At 41.3% G+C, this 18879-nt stretch overlaps 1 protein-coding gene across 3 annotated transcripts in view; it reads left to right on the top strand.

Annotated features, from left to right (window-relative positions):
* Positions 1 to 15688, top strand: part of LOC137257681 (putative leucine-rich repeat-containing protein DDB_G0290503) — a 93471-nt gene extending 77783 nt beyond the window's left edge. Inside the window, exons 47-57 of one of the 3 annotated variants that reach the window (XM_067795051.1) lie at positions 130 to 297; positions 791 to 963; positions 2524 to 2556; positions 4467 to 4508; positions 5094 to 5187; positions 6031 to 6101; positions 6348 to 6450; positions 6749 to 6949; positions 9840 to 9929; positions 10468 to 10498; positions 13134 to 15688. In XM_067795051.1, the coding sequence (XP_067651152.1) occupies positions 130 to 297; positions 791 to 963; positions 2524 to 2556; positions 4467 to 4508; positions 5094 to 5187; positions 6031 to 6101; positions 6348 to 6450; positions 6749 to 6949; positions 9840 to 9929; positions 10468 to 10491 (999 nt within the window). In that variant the 3' untranslated portion in view covers positions 10492 to 10498; positions 13134 to 15688. Of the gene's footprint in view, positions 1 to 129; positions 298 to 790; positions 964 to 2523; positions 2557 to 4466; positions 4509 to 5093; positions 5188 to 6030; positions 6102 to 6347; positions 6451 to 6748; positions 6950 to 9824; positions 9930 to 10467; positions 10499 to 13133 lie in introns of all 3 variants that reach the window. The other 2 variants (XM_067795050.1, XM_067795049.1) reach the window with 2 other exon arrangements.
* Positions 15689 to 18879: the final 3191 nt, after the last annotated feature.

Here is an 18879-nt window from a genome sequence, read left to right as displayed (position 1 = left end):
GGTTCATGATCCTAGAAATAGTTGGGAAGAGGGTCTTAAGAAGAGTCAGCTAAACAATGTGGCTGGGTGGGGACAGGTCATGAGAAAGTGCTTGTAGTTTGTGGTATGTTAACACACTGGTATTCACAGCTTCAGCACTTTGAAGAGCGGTACACAACTCTGCAGACGGATCTGTACTCTAGTCAGGAGAAGCAGAAGCAGTCACTTCAGGAACTGTCATCAAAGGAGGAGGAGTCTGTTGTCATCAAGGTCGAGCTGGCCAGTCTGCAGGAGAAGTACAAGAACATGGTGGACGAGGTGGGTGATCCTGGGTAGATGTGAGAGTGGAAACACTCTGGATAGATCTGAGTGTGGATTGTGGTATGTCTTGATGGCCAGTCTGCAGGAGTGCAAGAACATGGTGGACGAGGTGGGTGATCCTGGGTAGATGTGAGAGTGGAAACACACTGTATAGATCTGATTGTGGATTGTGGTATGTCTTGATGGCCAGTCTGCAGGAGAAGTTCAAGACATGTGGTGGACGAGGTGGGTGATCCTGGGAAGATGGGCGGGTGGGAAACGCACTGTATAGATCTGAGAGTTGATTTGGTAGGTCTTGATAACCAATCTGTAGGAGAAGTAGAAGAATGTGTTAGATGAGATGAGTGATCCTGGGTAGATGGGAGGGTGAGGAACACACTGTATAAATCTTAGCATGTATTGCGTAGGTCTGTGCTGTACAAAGTGTCATCACATACAAAGCATTCCAAGGCTGACAATCCTGCTCTGAAGTATACATCCTCTTTTTCAGTCCCACAAGCTGAAAAGTGAGCTGCAGCTGATGAAGCAGAACTACCGCAGCACCAATGAGGAGATCCAGGGTCTGCGTGTGGCATTGGAGGAGTCTCGGTCAAACGGAGACCGTCTGCATCGAGAGAGTGAACTGGTGGTACAGAACGTCAACACCTGGGTGCAGGAGCAGAAGTGAGTTTCATGCAGCTTCACAAAGATGTTATGTGGCCATGTATAGAAAGCAAACTTGTGTCCTTCCATCTGTCCCAAAACTGTTTATGTCCCATTCATCCTTACAGAACAGTGAACTCTTTCTGAAGCAGGCCATTCCTGAAATTGTTTCCTAAGTCAGGGCCCTGTTTAACTTGTATGACTGCAACTCCTGCAGTTTTCATAATGATGGACAACAGTTGTAGTGTGTTTACTATTTAGTGCATAGGTGAGAAGGGAGTTTGTGATACCCCTGTAGGCCTTTGATAAATGAAGGGACAAATGTGTCTTAACTATGTGTAAAGGAAGGGTTGTGTTAATACACCAGGGCCCTGTTTCACAAAGCTATCAGAACTGTATGTTAAAGTATGCATATTGTGTTTATTGTAAACTTGTGAAACAGGGCCTGGATGTTGAGGGGAGTTCAGCATGTGTTTGTTAGCATCATGGTTTGTTCAGTTCATTCACCATGTTTTAGAAAGAATGAGCGTTGTTGCAGTTTGAAGATGATGTTCATGTTTGGTTTTGTTTGTCAGTCCCTGACTGAGGGCAAGGTCAGTTGTACTGTGTACATATTTTATATTTGCAACATTAGACTTCTGTTTGTGATCCTGGTTTCTAAAACATTTGTTTGTGTGGTATTTGCTTGAAATGTTTCGTTGATTTCTCGGTAGGTGTTTGTGTGAAACTTCAACCAGTTTATGTGACTTTGATAGGTACATTTGGCCAGACAGCCTTACGTGAACAAAGCATCTTTTTATCAGATTCGAGAATTAAGTTGAAATTCTGAATCTCATTTTGATGACACTGGCAGCTCCTGTAATTGTACTTGCTGTGGATATGGGAATCAGACATTTCCATGCATGAATCCCCATGGAGACACCAGGTTTGACCTAGGTCTCCCAGTGTACCAGTCCTGTCTCTCTGTTGGAGTAGGGGTAATCCCATGAACCCATACTTCATGCAGTATTCCCCAAGTATCTCATGTTTCACTGCAAGGAGGCCAAGACAGAGCAGCTTCAGGTGAACCACACCTGTCTCCCTGGAGGTGTATGAGGTGTATTCCCAACACTTGGTCGGTCAACTTGTTAAAGTGTATGATCTGACGGACAGTTGGTCATTGAGCAGGGTATCAGTCACTGGTACATACCTACCATTATCATGTTGCAGGCTGCTACAATAACCCATGAAGATTCAGGTTAAATTTGATCTTCAGTAACCCATGTTGTCTTAAGAGGCGACTTTCAGAATTGGATGATCAAGCTCACTGACTTGTTTGGCATGTCATCATACCCCAATTGCATAGATCGATGCTCAAGCTATTGATCACTGGATTGTCTGGTCTAGACTGGATCATTTACAAACCATCACCATATAGTTGGAATGTTGCTGAGTTTGGTGTAAAACTAAACTCACTCTTTGTAATGCTAAATCCAAGTAATTGCTGCTGGTTTAAGTTCCACACACACGTACTAGGCATGCCTTGTGTTCACCTACTGTGCAGGTCTGTTTGTTTGTTGACTCACCTGCGTTGTGTTGCAGAGCTGCCAATGAGAAACTGGGCAACAAGATTAGGTAACTCTAGCTACAGTCGTCATCATGGACATGCTCACCTCGCTTCCTTCACTTTCTCACATATCAGCTGTCTCGTTATCTGTCACTCTGCTAGTGTTATGTAGTGAATGCTACAGAGCAAACATGTTTAACTGCCATATTCCAAGTATCTAAATCAATGGCTGTCTGTGATGATGACTTTAGATGAAATGGCGTATTTCACTGTCAGTATTTCTGGAGATATTGGACCAATACAATATGTCACAGCAACCCAGAAAGTCAGTATCGGAAGTATTATGAATGTAGAACAAAGATTTACTTATTCATGGAAAGAAATGTGGAAATGGCATGAATATGTTAAACATGGATTCTCTTGAAGTCCCTAAATTACGTTTGTCATCTCTGTCCATCTTTGTGCATGTTGTCACACCATCATCACATTGTTGGCACACCACAGTGTCACACTGTCATCACATCACAGCATCATCACATTGTTGGCACACCACAATGTCACACTGTCATCACATCACCCAATCATCACATTGTTGGCACACCGCAATATCACACTGTCATCACATCACAGCATCATCACATTGTTGGCACACCGCAATATCACACTGTCATCACATCACAGCATCATCACATTGTTGGCACACCACAGTGTCACACTGTCATCACATCACACCATCATCACATTGTTGGCACACCGCAATATCACACTGTCATCACATCACACCATCATATGATTGTTGGCACACCACAATATCACACTGTCATCACATCACAGCATCATCACATTGTTGGCACACCACAATGTCACACTGTCATCACATCACAGCATCATCACATTGTTGGCACACCGCAATATCACACTGTCATCACATCACAGCATCATCACATTGTTGGCACACCGCAATATCACACTGTCATCACATCACAGCATCATCACATTGTTGGCACACCACAGTGTCACACTGTCATCACATCACACCATCATATGATTGTTGGCGCACCGCAATATCACACTGTCATCACATCACACCATCATATGATTGTTGGCGCACTGCAATATCACACTGTCATCACATCACACCATCATATGATTGTTGGCACACCGCAATATCACACTGTTGGTACGTGTCATCATACACTCTGACATGACTGTATCAGAACATAATCACACTGCTGTCAAACTACTTCACACATGGTCACCCTGCTCTAACTCTTGTCACATCCATCACACCATCCTGACATCCTCACACTGCTGCATCACTCTGTTGTAACACTTTCATCACACCCTCACACCTATGTGTCACACCATCATCACTCAACTGTCACTCAGGCTACAGTAGCAACTCCACCGTCTGCTTCAGGAGAGGATGATATTGCTGGCCATCACACCAGCTGCAGACATTGCTGCATACATAATGCTCCTTTCTTTGTTCCTACTTTCTCTTCATACTTTCATTTTTTGACTCCTTCCATGTAATCAGACTGAACCATTAGCTTTTGTGCTTGCAAGAAAGTTGTGATATTTCAAAGCTGAAAATGACTGATTTATGTCAAACGTGGTAGTAATCATGTATTGTTTTCTGACAGATGTTTTTTTTGTTTTCCCAAAGTTTGTAGGAATGTATCATGTTCAAAATGAACTTTATGTAAGCACGTATATAGCGGTCAAAAGGTCAGTACATCAGAGACCCTCTTCATAGATCCCAGATGCAGCTAAATGGAAAAGACAGTCAGGATTGGCAATTGGTGATTGCTTGTCATCCTAGTATCGACTATATATCAATCACTGGATTTTCTGGCTTATTATTGACAAGTAGCTGTGCCACACTGGAATATCACTAAGTGCCTACCAAGTTAAACAACAAACACAGTATTATATGTTTTGTTTGCCACTGGTTCATGATATGTTGTGTTTACAGGGAGCAAAGTAAAGCCATCATGAACCTGACGGCCGAGAAGGAGTAAGTATCACCTCGCATCTCTAGACCCCATGTTAGTTGACCAACAAGCAGTGGAGTGTCTGGTCTCACAGCAGTTGCGATCCTAATATTGTGGATTTAATTTGTGAAGCACATTTTTGTTCCTTGATGTTCTGTTCATGGATGTATATTTGGGGAAGTAATTATTTGACTGAAGGCCAAGGGGCAGAGATGTTTTGTGAAGTAGAAGAGCCTCTGTTTTTTCAAACAATAGTATATTTAGCACATTGTAATTAAGATAAGATGTTGTGTTCCTGTCTTCGTAAAGTTTGTTGAAGTGTCATAAATATTCAACTGGTATGTATGTTTATTTTTTTTAATAAAAAATAATTGAACACCATTTTAGGGAAAACTGCATTAGCTTCAAAACATTATAAAATATAGCATGTTCACCTCACACTTGTATTGCCCTATGGTTGTGTGGTACCCCGTGTCATGTGGTGGCCACTGTTGCATTTGGTGCCCCATGTCACGTGTTGCCCTCTGTTGCATGCGGTCCCCATGTTGTGTGGTGGCCACTGTTACATGTGGTGCCCTCTGCTGCATGTTTTACCTTCCGTGTTACAGGCAGCTACTGGAGCAGGTACAAAAGTATCAGAAGCAAAACAACAAGATCCGAATAGAACTGGAAGAGAGGAGGGCAGAGGGAGATAAGTTCAAGGTCAGTCATGTGATCACAGATTTGTAGGTAAACATAACGGTTGTGCTTGTTTAATGGGCATTCTAGAAGTTGGTGAGTCAAAAATGAAACATACAACTTTATGGATTACAAGTTCTTGTTTAGTTCGTTAAGCGATGCTTCTTGCATTTAACTTGATAACGATATAAGCATCAACATCGAAATATTGCTTAAAGTAAAAAAAAGTGAAGTAAAGCTTAAACAAGATGTTGTAATCCATAAAGTTGTATGTTTCATTTTTAATAATGGGTGTACAGTGTAGATCTAGTCCAGCAGTAGGTGGAACATGTCAGACAGACAGCATTACAGTCTAATACTCACAACTGCATTCTGTTTAACTAATTCAATTGATATGCACAAATTTGTACACACTCAGTCTCACACAGACAGATGGTGAGGGTTGAGAGACTGTGCTTGCACTTTCCCACGTAATGTTGACTTTGCACTGACTGGAAGACCTTTATATATACTGTCTGAGTCTCATTTCTGTAGTTGATGCAGCCATGTATGTAAATAGTAACAAACTTTCTTAAAAGTGGATTAATAGAGATTATGTGGGAAGGACAATTCTCAGCTATTGTTTCCTGTCTCTGTGTCACATATTTCTCACTTGTAGCCCAAACCAACTCAGGGAAACACATGCAGGTGGTATACTATAGAAAAGTACTTGTTGCTTATACCCTCCATTGGAAATTAAGACTTCAGTTCTCTTAACTTCAATACCCTCCACACCCCAGCATTTCATTCTTTGTGAAAAAGCTGAGATAGTATGTGATACCAGACAGCCCGTGTGACCCTGACTTTTCTGACCTTTCTCTGCTGCAGGCTCTCCAGAATCACTCCACTCATCAGCAGGTACTCCTCAACCAGCTCAAGTCTCGACTTGAGGAACATGAGTGAGTACAAGCAGTTGTCCTGTAACAGTATCAGACAGCTGTCATTATTATGTATTTGCCAGCTGATTAGTACAAACATTTGTTGAATTGTTGGGACCAAACCTGTCTGAAGCCATCAGTCACAAATGTTTGTCATGATGTATTTACGAAAAATATGGGAAAAATACCTTTGTAATGAAAGGAGGTTACAGACACACTTCCTGAGCAGATAGAATGAAGATCTGACATTGTTTCTTTGTTTTGCAGAATTGAACAAGATCAAGAACTCAAATCTAAAGTATACACGATAGAAGACCTACATGCAAGATTAAAATCAAATATAGAAAATATTCAACAGCTCAATCAACAGGTAGGTGGCACCAGATACAAGGCATTATTTCCGGTCTAGTAAGGAGCTGAGAAACAGTGAGTTGCATCTCTTCCCAGCCCAGGTATTGCCTGATAATGTGTCTTAGTTTTGTCAGCTACAAATACATGCTTGTAGGTTTCACTGAAGTGGTACACATCACTATGGGCTTTCCCCTTACGAAGGGTTAACACCCTGTAATATAACTGATATATATTTGAGGGCTCCAGGTTAGAACTGGTACCCAGCAAGCTGTGCTGACAACGTACAAGTGTGTAGATCTCTCTCTCCTTTCCTGCAGCTAAGTGCAGTCCAGAAGGAGAATGTGCGACTACGCGGTGAGCTGGACCGCGAGGTGGCAACAAGGCAGACATTGGAGCTGCAGGTGGAGAGCAAGGAGCAGATGCTGACCAGCATCAAGTCCCACAACGACACCAAGATGCACCATCGGATTATGGGGGACCATGGCTTGCTGAACCGTTCTGGGGACCCTGAAAAGGCTGTGAGTACCTTAATGAACGATGCCTCTGTAGTCCTCAAATCCTAGGGTAATAACACCTGTGATTGGATTATCCAGGGTGTTTGTAGGTGTCGAGCCTCCAAAGGATACAGCTGCTGATGTATTATATGTTTACTGTGTTTCCCTGAAAGGTTTTCTGCTGATTGTGAGCAGATGAACTGAAAAGCAAACCTTTTATTAATATCACCTTGAACATGGTTAAAGGAAATGTCAGTGGAGACTGATATTAGGTTGTGTTGCCCCGATGGCCCATTTTATCTGATATTGTTTTGTGCTCCCCCTCCTCTCCTAAATACATGTAACTGCTTACCTTGTCAGGATCCAGTCCACCTTAGAAAATGAGTCTAGGCCCAACAAAATGTATAAACTGATGGCTTTTTGAAAAATGACAGACTTGTGTTAATTTTGCATGATCCCCACACCATTATGATACACATATCCCCTCTTATTTGACACACCACCCCATTAGGGCCAATCCCTCTCTTTAAGCTGTTATAAATGACCTGCCTAACTCTGACAGTGGTGAGAAGGTGTACATGTATTACACTGCTTATTGTTGTGAACCAGGAAAGTCATATATCAGTCAGGATTGTACCCTGGCCTGGTTGATGTTGGGCGTACGAACCTTTTCGAGATGAAAAATGACAGACTTGTGTTAATTTTGCATGACCCCCACACCATTATGATACACATATCCCCTCTTATTTGACACACCTCCCCATTAGGGCCAATCCCTCTCTTTAAGCTGTTATAAATGACCTGCCTAACTCTGACAGTGGTGAGAAGGTGTACAAGTATTACACTGCTTTCGTGTTATGAACCTGGAAAGTCATATATAACACTATTTTCAGCGACTGTTTACTCACCATTGTCATGGCTGTACGTATGCCGTGTGCATCACCCGGAAGCGATCGTATGCTAAATAGCATTCGGAATCGTTCGGGTACGAACCTTTTCGAGATAAAAAGTTCAAAAGGTATGTGTGAATGTACACTTTCGCGATTTGGTAAGCCGTGTTCAGATTGGTCAATCTCAAAGGTTACGTGACGCGACCTCCCATAAGGTTTTGTTAGACTCAGTGGTAGAGTGTAATGAAAAGTACTGAGGATAAGTTTACTGACCAGTGCCGTATTAATGTCACACCAGTGTCACACCTGTGCCATACCATTGTCACTCCAGTGTTACACTAGTGCCATACCATTGTCACACCAGTGTCACACCAGTGTCACATCAGTATATAGCTTATGTTAGGCCCAGCAGTGTTGTAGATCCTGGATCTGGGTGAATGTAGCAGCTGTGTATTTCAGGAGAGACTCTTTGCTGGAAGCCATGTGTCCCCAGCAGAACGAGACTGGGAGGACAGACAGGTAGTGAGGGAGTGGTTGCTATGGTAACACTGCTGGAGGGAACGCCCTAACCTTAGTGAATGCTGTCATCTCTCTGAGCATTGATTAACCTACAGCCAGATCTTTTCACTGAAACTCATTGTGTGCTCTTTCATTAATACTTCATATCATGAGGGTTAGATCCATGTTGAGGGAACCACTTTGTTAAAAGGACATAACTGACAGTGGCACCATTCAAAACCATTCCTGTTAATATGGGTGTTTTCTTTGAGAGGCATTTTAGAAGTTGTATAGATGAAGGAAAACCAAGTTCTATGGAGAGTCAACTTCTTTATTGTAATTAGTGCTACATTTCGATGTAGGACATCACTTACTTGATAACAGTGTTAGTACCTACACTGAAACTTCGCACTCATTGAAATACAGAAGTTGACTATCCATAGAACTTGGTTTCCCAGTATGGGCTGCATTTTATATGATGACTTGCATGATAGTGCTGCCATTAAATGCCAGTTTTGGTGCAGATTTGTTTTCTATGTATTGCTTCAGTTGTAACAAATATGGCACCTGATATTATTCTAACTTGGTTCTGAACCAAAGGCTGTTCTCCCCTCCCTTGTACTGCAAGAAACTCACCAATATTGTTCCCTCTTATGTGTTCCCTGCCATTCCCCAACTGGGTGAGTGAGTGAGTGAGTTTTGTTTTACGCCACACTCAGCAGTATTCCACCTATATAGTGGCGGTCTGTAAATAATCAAGTCTGGACCAGACAATCCAGTGACCAACAACATGAGCATCAATCTGCGCAATTGGAAACCGATGACATGTGTCAACCAAGTCAGTGAGCCTGATCACCCGATCCTGTTAGTTGCCTCTTACGACAAGCATGGTCGCCTTTTATGGCAAGCCTGGGTTGCTGAAGGCCTATTCTACCCCGGGACCTTCACAGGTTCCCCAACCGGGACTCCTGTCACACAGGTTGTAGGTGAGCAGAATGTACAGGTCACCCTGACATTGTTGAGATATCACCAACTTCAGAATCTGTCACAGACAAGTCAGGTGTTGTCCAGTGACTGTCCCATGTGTATATTTGATAACATAGCCATGCCTTGATTGAGAGCTCAGATATCTGACTGCACCATCAACCATGGGCAGTGGGGTAGCATAGTGGTTAAAGCATACACTACTCGAAGACCCTGCTTTCAATTCCCACATTTATACGATATGTGAAACCCATTTCTGGTGTCTGCCATCATTATACTGCTGGAATATTGTTTGAAAGCAGCGCAAAATTAAGCTCACTCACTCCAATCAACTGTCCGTTATTTTATTAAGATTTGAATTGTTTCACACTGCGCTGATATCACTATCACATGTGAATGGTGTTTTATATTCTGGTTAGTTGCTATGGTACCATACACCATAGATGTCTACTACACATTTGATCATTCCTTATTTAGTCTCTATAGAATCCTACTTTGCTGTAACTGTAGTATTGCTGACTCAGCAGGTTCTACCATTGCAGACCCAGGCAGCGCTGAGTCGAGCTGCCAGCGAGATGGGGACAGACCCCCACAGTTTGGACAAGGCCTACTGGATACAGAGAGTAGGGGAGGTAAGTCCCACTTGCAGTGATCTCATCTGGCACAGTTATACATTAACATCCACTGTAGAAGATCATCAGGTCCTGGTCCATTGCCAGATAGAATCATAAGAAGTCAGTTAGTAGTTATTTTAGAGTTTATTAGATAATAGAAGTTTTCTATTATGAAAGATACTTGCTATGTAGGTGATTATGGAGTTAAATGTCCCCATGTTTGTTGAGCCTGCAAGCTGTCACATTGTAGTAATGGCCTCCCATGGATGTCTGTCTGGTATCTGCCTTGCTTCATGTTCCCCTCAATCCAGTAATTAGATGTATGCTTAAATGTGTGAACTGTAACCAATGCTTCATAATCATGTATAGTTTGAAACATGATTACATCCTTTAAAATATGGCCATACATTGCTACAGCTGTTGTGTTTAGTTTCATATTGATTGTACAGTAGTGATTTAAGGAGAAAATAAGCATACTTTTTGTAAGAATAACATTGTTTCTCACTTGTTTTTTCGACTAGATATTAACATGTTGTTTGATTTGTTTTCTGCACAGAAGCATAGTCCATCAGGGAAATAATTTCTAGGTTAGTGCAATGTCTGTCTGTCTGTCTGTCTGTCTGCACGTCCATCTGTGTTGTTGGTGTGTTGGGTGGCATGGTGTGAATGCTGTCAAATAAATCACCGTTCCTCTGTCAGACATCACATGTATGTCACTAACAGCACCTACTCTGTCTCATATGTCAGTATCATGTGTCAGTCGACTATTCCCTCAGTCTGCTTCATGAACTAATCTGAATGTAGCACATAACTAGATGTTTCCAGAATTTAGTATGACTCCATGTATGTATATGCAGAGTCTATGAGCATTAGAACTACAAATGTGGCTAGCTTATCCATCTTGGTTTATCACTACAGGAAGCAAAATGAACCTACACAACAGAACTATGTACAAGCAAAATGGTTGGATTTTAATATGCATTCTTTCCGAGGTATCTATCATATACAAAATCATCCAATCACAAATGCTAGCTTTTTCAGTGCACACTTCATCCCCTGTACAATGTGAGCATGGTGAACAGCCAGGAAAAAAACTGGCGGAGTGGAACATGAATATGTCCTCATGTTCAGTAGATTCTAATCTGAACAGATTAAATTCTTATATAAATTTCAATGGAATTATTAAAAGTTGATGACAATGAAGTTCAAACCAAAATAGTATGTGTTCATGATTCTCTGTAAGCAGGTCCCGTCTTGTTGATTATACTGTTTTTGGGGTCTTTTCCTACCTAAATGCATCCCTTAGAAATCTGTTTGGTGTTGTCTGCACTTTCTTCTAGAAATTTCACAATCTGTTGTGTGTCTGGGAAATAGTGTTGCCAAGGGTTACAGTGTTTAGCCATCAAACCAAACTGCAAACTGAAGGTTGTCTCCAATGATTTCCAATAGTCTGCTGCTATAGAGAATATGATACTTTTTCCTTCCTCGAGTCCCATCATATGTATCTGTTTCTGTCTTTCCTGCTACAAGGGAACAAATTTCATTCTGTTGGACTTCATAGTTGAATATGCATCATCAGACGTGCCACTCCTCATGAGTTCATATTTCAGCTGGCCTTAACTATGTTCCCAAGGTTGTCAACACCAGTGCATGCTTGGTTTTCAAAATGGTAAACTTCGGAATTTGTGTCACTTGGGTATCTGTCCCACATGAAGCTGCTGTAATTTGAATACTGTTCAAAGCAGAGTGAAGCCCAGCCAACTGACTCACTCTCCATTGTTTCAATGTAGCTCAAGTATGTCTGATGATTGTAAAACTGTTGGTGGTAATTTCATTATACATTGTCCTGTAGTCTTACAATGTAATCTAGCCATGTAACAGATTTGGTCTTGGAGGTTGCTATGAGCTTGACCTCGTGGGAAGTCCAGCACAGAATAGGTTTCTGGTAACTCATGTTTGTTTATTTAAATGTTATGGTCAGGCTGAGAGATTGATTGTCTGATGAGGTGAGTGTTAAAACTGATGGTTTGTCAAACCGAGGAAGACCCAAATATGGCTTACTGCGATGTAAACAACGACACAGGAAAAGGTTGTTACTCTAGTCTGACCCAGCAACAGTTGACCCAGTAGCTATACTTCAGTGTGTTAACTGATGCAAGGTGGATCCAGTCAGCTGACTGAAACAGGAGACACCATAACGTGCTGCTGATTTTTGACCAGTAATGTATGCAACAAAATTAGATTATGAGAAATCAGTCAGTCCTGCAGTTATCACAAACTAACATACTACAAGCTAACTATAGAGTTAGTGCCATCACTAACCATATGCTATTATTTGTTAGCATTAAGAACAAATTTAAAGTTAGCTTGTAGACTAATCAGGCTGAAATCAAGTTGTATGGCATGTGTTGCATGAGGTTCTATAATCCTGGGGAACTATCTCAGGACTTGCTTGAAGTGTCTGCACTCCCCCTGCTTCTCTGCCCTTTCATGTCCATGCATGACCTGCTGGTGAATATTGTGGCTTCATGCTTTCTGCAGTCTGTAACCAATGCATGTGCTTGATTAATTTCTCAATACAAGAGTTATCTTGAATGAAACTTAGAGTTGAGATGTAGAATTCTAATTTGAAAAGTGGTATTACTTCACTTCAGACGGTGTAAGTGCTTCTTTGCTGAGATTGAAAATTGGCAGTAAAATATCAGTGTGAAACTGTTCCAGTTAACTTGATATAAGAGAATAAACATTAATCAAATATGAAGCCATTATTAGAACAACAGCTTTTAGGCAATAGCAGTAACTGTTTGAGTTGTTACTGATATCTGCTGGGCTGAGGATGTTGACAACTATCTTCTTCTGTGATGGTTCCAATAGTATGTTGGTTGGTCAATAAGTCTGATCATGTATAGAGTGAAAATTGACTGACTTGCAGTTTATGTCAAGATCCTGATGGTGGAATGTATCTCCATCCAGTTATGTTGATTTTCAGAAGGAAGTGTAATGATGACTCATTTTCACATATCATATTTATAGACCTCTGTTGTACTGATGTACTTCTCTTGTACCGGATGACCTCTGCTGTACTGGTTGACTTATGTTGTACTGATTGACCTCTTTTGTACTGGTTGACCTCAGTTGTACTTGTTGACATCTGTTGTACTGACTGACTTCTTTCATGCATGCCGACCTCAGTTACACTATTTTACCTTTGTTTCCTTACAGTTGTCCATCCAGCTCCAGGAGAGCAGCGAGTACTGGTCAGAAAAAGTCCGCGACCTCACCTGCCAGGTGGAGAAGCATAGCCTGATCTGCTCGCCCAAACCTAGATAAGCCATCATCCATCTGGTCATCTCACAATGTCCGTCCATCCATCCATCCGTCCCACAGCTGGCCCGTCCATCAAGCAGAAACACTAGACCAGCATTGTTTTCAAAGACTTCATGCTCACCTGTGTAACTATGGCAACTCACGCCAAGTTGTTTCCTTCTTACATGATATAATACAGGGGCATATCGTCATATAAATGTATTATTTTCATACAACCCAATGTATATAGTATTGTATAGAACACTTTGCTAAATATTATGCTTCAATGAAGGATGTAAGAGATGAATCCTCATTCTATGCACTGGACTGCATCAAGGACTGAACAATTTGAAGGAAAGATTTGGGCCATTTTGTGTCTGTTTATAACCTCCCTGTGGCTATGTTCAGTATTGGTGGTATGACTAGCATTATCATGCAGAATACCGAAGCCATTATCTATGTCAGTAGAGACCTTGATAGGTACCTGTAGAAATGTCTATATTTATTTATTTTCATATCTGTGTCTGTAGTATGGTTATAACCATATGTCTCATATGGACAAATACATCTTGCGGCATCTTTCGAAGTTTCGACTATTTGGTACATGTTGTGTATTGCTTTATCAAATGCTGACAGTCTCATTTACAATGATGATGAGACTTTCTCAAGGTTATTTATCATCTCTGAATATCGTTGACTGGCTTTACTGTGGTGATGAAGTTACTAAATTCCTTCAAGTGAAGCATCAAGTCTTGGACATCTTGTTAAGGACACTTTCAACATATCTCCTGGAATGACCGTTACGACAAGTCCAAGATGAACACTTTCTGCTGACTATTTACATAGTAGACAATCTGGCCATGACTCACCATTATGTCACATGGAATTATCCTTCTGTTCTGTTTCTTCTTTTTCAGAAATATTTCTTTAGTGGAAGAATAAAAAGTGTTTATCGACATTATTTACATTAGGTAGAATGTTAGCAAGAGGTTCATGTAGGATAGCAAGATATATTTGTTCATATTAGACCTGAATGTTGTTCTGCTAGAGTGTTGTATGCTAGTTGTGTATAGACACTATGCTGTATATTAATCCATGTTATTTATACCGGAGGACCCTTCAGTATTGTAGTGCCCAGCAGCAGGCTATGCAGTCTTCTTTCTCCAGCTCTTGCTGAAGTGTTCAGTACAAGCTGAAATGTTTGGTAAGAGCTGAGGTGTTCAGGAGGGGCTGAGTCAAGGGAGAGGGCTGCTGAAGTGTTCAGTAAGGGTTGTGTCAGAAGACAGGGCTGCTGAAGTGTTCAGTAAGCTCTGAGTCAGGAGAGTGGGCTGCTGAAGTGTTCAGTAAGGGCTGAGTCAGGAGACAGGGCTGCTGAAGTGTTCAGTGAGGGTTGAGTCAGGTGAGAGGGCTGCTGAAGTGTTCAGTAAGGGCTGAGTCAGGAGAGAGGGCTGCTGCAGTTGCTGGTATAGGGAACATGACTGGTGCCAGCCACACTACACTGGAGGAAAACTTGATTCACTGCCAGTCAGTAATTTGGAGATGTTACAATGTAACTCTTGTAATTCAGTTGGCAATGGGAAGAAATGGTACGTTGTTCAACTGGGAGTAGACAATGTTGCTGCACTTTCCTGTAGTAGCAGTTATCTCACCTCATCACTTCCTAGCAAAGACATTAAAGATGGTATGAAGGTTTGAACACAACCACAAGTCGTGAATGCAGCCACCTAGTGATGTCGTTCATGTGGTTCTGTGTTTCCTTGCTGTTTTCACTGGGAAGTGGTAAGTCGTGATAACTGATTGGTGTAAACAGTAAGTATGTGATCACAAAGAGAATCAAGAAATTTCTCATTTTTACTTTACTGTTTACCTTATTAAGGAAGAATGTGATTGAAAGGGCTTCTGTCAACTTTTGGACAGTTGTCAGCCATTTTAGATCATCTGAGGACAATGAATTTAATGCTGCTTCATATGTGATTTGTTCGTTTGTTGATTTCATGGTCACTGTTCACTTTTATTTCCTACAATCATGCTTTAAACCCATCATTCTTTAATCTTTCCTTTTTGAAATGTATTTTTAATTGTGTAATGAACTGTTGGACAAGGAACATTGAATTGAAGATGTTCTCAAGCCAAGATTCTAATGCCTTCTTTTGCCACTAGTTGTGGAAGGGCTTGGAATTACAATATCGATTTCGTCCTCATCGAAATGCAAAGTATTTGTGGTGATGTCCACACCCACATTCCATTCTATGTGATATCAGCCTGATGTTGTGATGTATTGTACTGCTGAAGGTGCTGGGCTGTTGCACCAGTGTCTGGTAGACTAGTCCTTGTAGCAGACTGACCGTGGCTGGCCAACATAGCTCATGCATGTACATACCGATGCTAGGATGTCCGTGGTCTGTCCTGAGTGAATCTGCACTGTGATATTGCCATTATTATGTATACTGTACAATAAAAAATTAAATGTTTTTGCTTTTGTTCTTAGAATTGGTAGATCCCCGAGGAAGTGGATTATATCATAAAATTATTGTCCCCTGGGCTGACCCAGTGAATTAAATAGCAGTAACCATGTGTAGCTGAATCTCCAGGTTTCAGAGATGCTAAGCTCCTGACAGTGATAGCCTGATCTTAAGGTGTCAACACTATCACTGCCCCCATTTGTGATCAACTCACGTTATTTCGGACAGGCTTCTTGGAAGTTACCGAAAGGGGCAAGTGTCCACATATAGAATGAGATCAATGTCCACAGAGTCCTTGTAGAGATCTCTACTGATGACCAATCTAACAAAGTAGTGATGGTTATTATTGTAGAAACTTGTGTGAATGAGTTGGTAACAACACTGGCATTGTGCTTGAGATTTGATGATTGAATCCCACTCCTAGAAGTTCTAGAATTCGTACTTCAATGAGACGTGTAATTCCAGATATATCGTCTGAATGGAAGCTGTTACTATCAGTGATTTCATGCTCGCATCATCAACCACTGGTTTGCAAGGCATATAAATGTGTCAGGCTTTACTTTTCACACACTTGTGGTGTTGCCATGTTTTTCATGTGTCCTGCATGTGTGAGTTTGTTGTTTCAGTGCTACAAGGGACATAGCTCAATGGCTTCACTTGAAATAAAGTAAGGACAGTAGAGGGCGCGCGAGTCAGTTTAATGCAATTTTGCATTAGTTCATACGAACTCTATAATTTCATATTGTAATCTTAATACGTAATTTTGGGGGGATAAATTATGGGGAAGCTTCAGTGGGGGCTGATAGTAGTGAGTGAGTGAGTCTAGTTTTACTCCACAATCAGCATTATTTATATAATTGAGTCTGGACCAGACAATCCAGTGATTAAGAGCATGAGCACCGATCTGTGCAATTGGGAACTGATGACCTGTCAACCAAGTCCGCGAGCCTGACTTGAGTCCATTACACAGTATATGAATGTAATTTACCAAACCTTTAAAGCCATGGAGAATAATGACATATTTATGGTTATACAACTTGTATTGTTCTGTGATTAGCAACGTAAACTAGCCACATAAACAAACTGTGCACACCGAAAATATATATACAGGCACACAGTGTCTTTATAAATAAATACAGGTGTGGACACACAAGGACTGGAGACAATCGAACGCAAAACAACGTGTGAAACTGTCGATTGCTGTTACTGTCGAAAGCTTGATCTTTGGTCTTTCAAACGTTCACAAATTTGCATGCACATCATCCGAAGATTAACATCTGCTCAGCGTCATGAATCCATTGGAATGGCTCGAGCAGGCATGAGCCAGCAACAACATATTTCCAATGCCAATGCAACACGATATCTGCATTGGTCAGGCGTTATCGAAACACTAATGGCGTCGCTGGCCACCCTCGTTCTGGACATCCCCAAATAACGACGCCAAGACAGAACAGATGGATTCGGGTCATCTCCGTCACAGGTTCCAGACGTTAGTGACCACGTCCAAGGGTGACTGAGTTTAGTTTTACATCGCACTCAGCAATATTCCAGCTATATGGCAGCGGTCTGTAAATAATCGAGTCTGGACCAGACAATCCAGTGATCAACAACATGAGCATCGATCTGCGCAGTTGGGAACCGATGACATGTGTCAACCAGTCAGCGAGGCTGACCACCCGATCCCGTTAGTTGCCTCTTACGACAAGCATAGTCACCTTTAATGGCAAGCATGGGTTGCTGAAGGCCTATTCTACCCCGGGACCTTCACGGGTAGACCACGTAATAGACATTTCCAGGACTGCGCCGTGTCCATCCCAAAACTGTTTTGGATTCGGCCACGGCGTCCTCCTATGATTTTGAACTTCTGACGTCATCGTTTTCCTATATATAGATTGCTCATGTTCTTTTGACATTTTTGTTGTGCCGCGATACTTCAGCTTACAAAATGTCTGCATCATTTCGTCTTTGCAGAGTTGCATTCCATTTCTGAAAGCATTTTCCATGTGTCCAGTTTCGTTATGTGGCTAGTGTAGAATCTAGTGTCGTTGTTAAGCAAATGATATTGAAAGCCATACTGAAGACACATCAGATCTACAAGATTATGCAACTTGATCCTCTTGCATTCACATACACATTTGGCGGCGTCTGTACGGTGTGTCGGTGAGCAAGCACAGTAAATTCAACTAAAATCTGTGCTAGTACAAGCAGCCGCACATACACATGTTTTGCATTGGATTTGGTGATGTGTGGTGGTTTCAGGATATTGGCGATATGGATAGGTTTTTAATGCTGTTTAAGCAACGCATATGTGAGTGTAATGTGCAAGTAATGTTTGATAACATAAGTACATCTTATAGGTTAAAACATCATCTCCGGTTAAAATCATGCTTTGATACAGAATATTATGTCATGAATATTAGAAACTGGGAGTTGAGGAGATGCTTTTGTTTGCTTCGATTAGATGAGTTGCCTATTCAAACAACCATTGGACGAAGGTATGGCATCGATAAACAATTGTGTTTCTGTAAGTATTGTAATGATAAGATAGTTGTAGATGTTATACACTTCTTATTTGTGTGCCCAATGTATTATTTAGTAAGGGCTAGATATATACCATCTCTATTTTCCGATAACCCCACTGCTTACTCATATAAGCAACTAGTATGTAGTAAAGATCATCAAACCATACTCAATGTAGCAAAATATGTTAAACATTGTTTGTCTCTCCGCAGTGCATAATCATTGTCACTAATGCTATATCACAATGTTAATGTTCACAGACGTACATGGGCCGATGACCTAAAAACGAATAAAAACGGTTCAATTGCACGTCGTCATATGAGCGAAATGTTCTCAAGTACGACGTTAAACCTCACGTCACCTCACCCATACAAACATATTTACGTATAGTGTGCAGGTGCCGACCTAAATGGAAATAATTAGGCTAACTGGTATTTATCTAAGGTCGTTCAGGACCTAAACATAACACCTTCATTGTTTGATTTTTGTTAGAGCGTCTTCGATGTTGTTTGGCGACAGACATGGACAATTTCCGTCTGTTCAAATCAAATGGTCTCCGCAAACACAAGTGAGAAGTCTTCCAGTCGTAGGAAACAATGAATAACACTGTCTTGATTGGATGGAAACATTCATATTAGGCTCGATGGCGCTAACACTGTTTATTGCTTAATGCAAATACA

This window comes from Haliotis asinina, chromosome 12, assembly GCF_037392515.1.
Source record: "Haliotis asinina isolate JCU_RB_2024 chromosome 12, JCU_Hal_asi_v2, whole genome shotgun sequence".
NCBI lineage: Eukaryota > Metazoa > Mollusca > Gastropoda > Lepetellida > Haliotidae > Haliotis > Haliotis asinina.
This window is presented reverse-complemented; position numbering and strand designations above follow the sequence as displayed.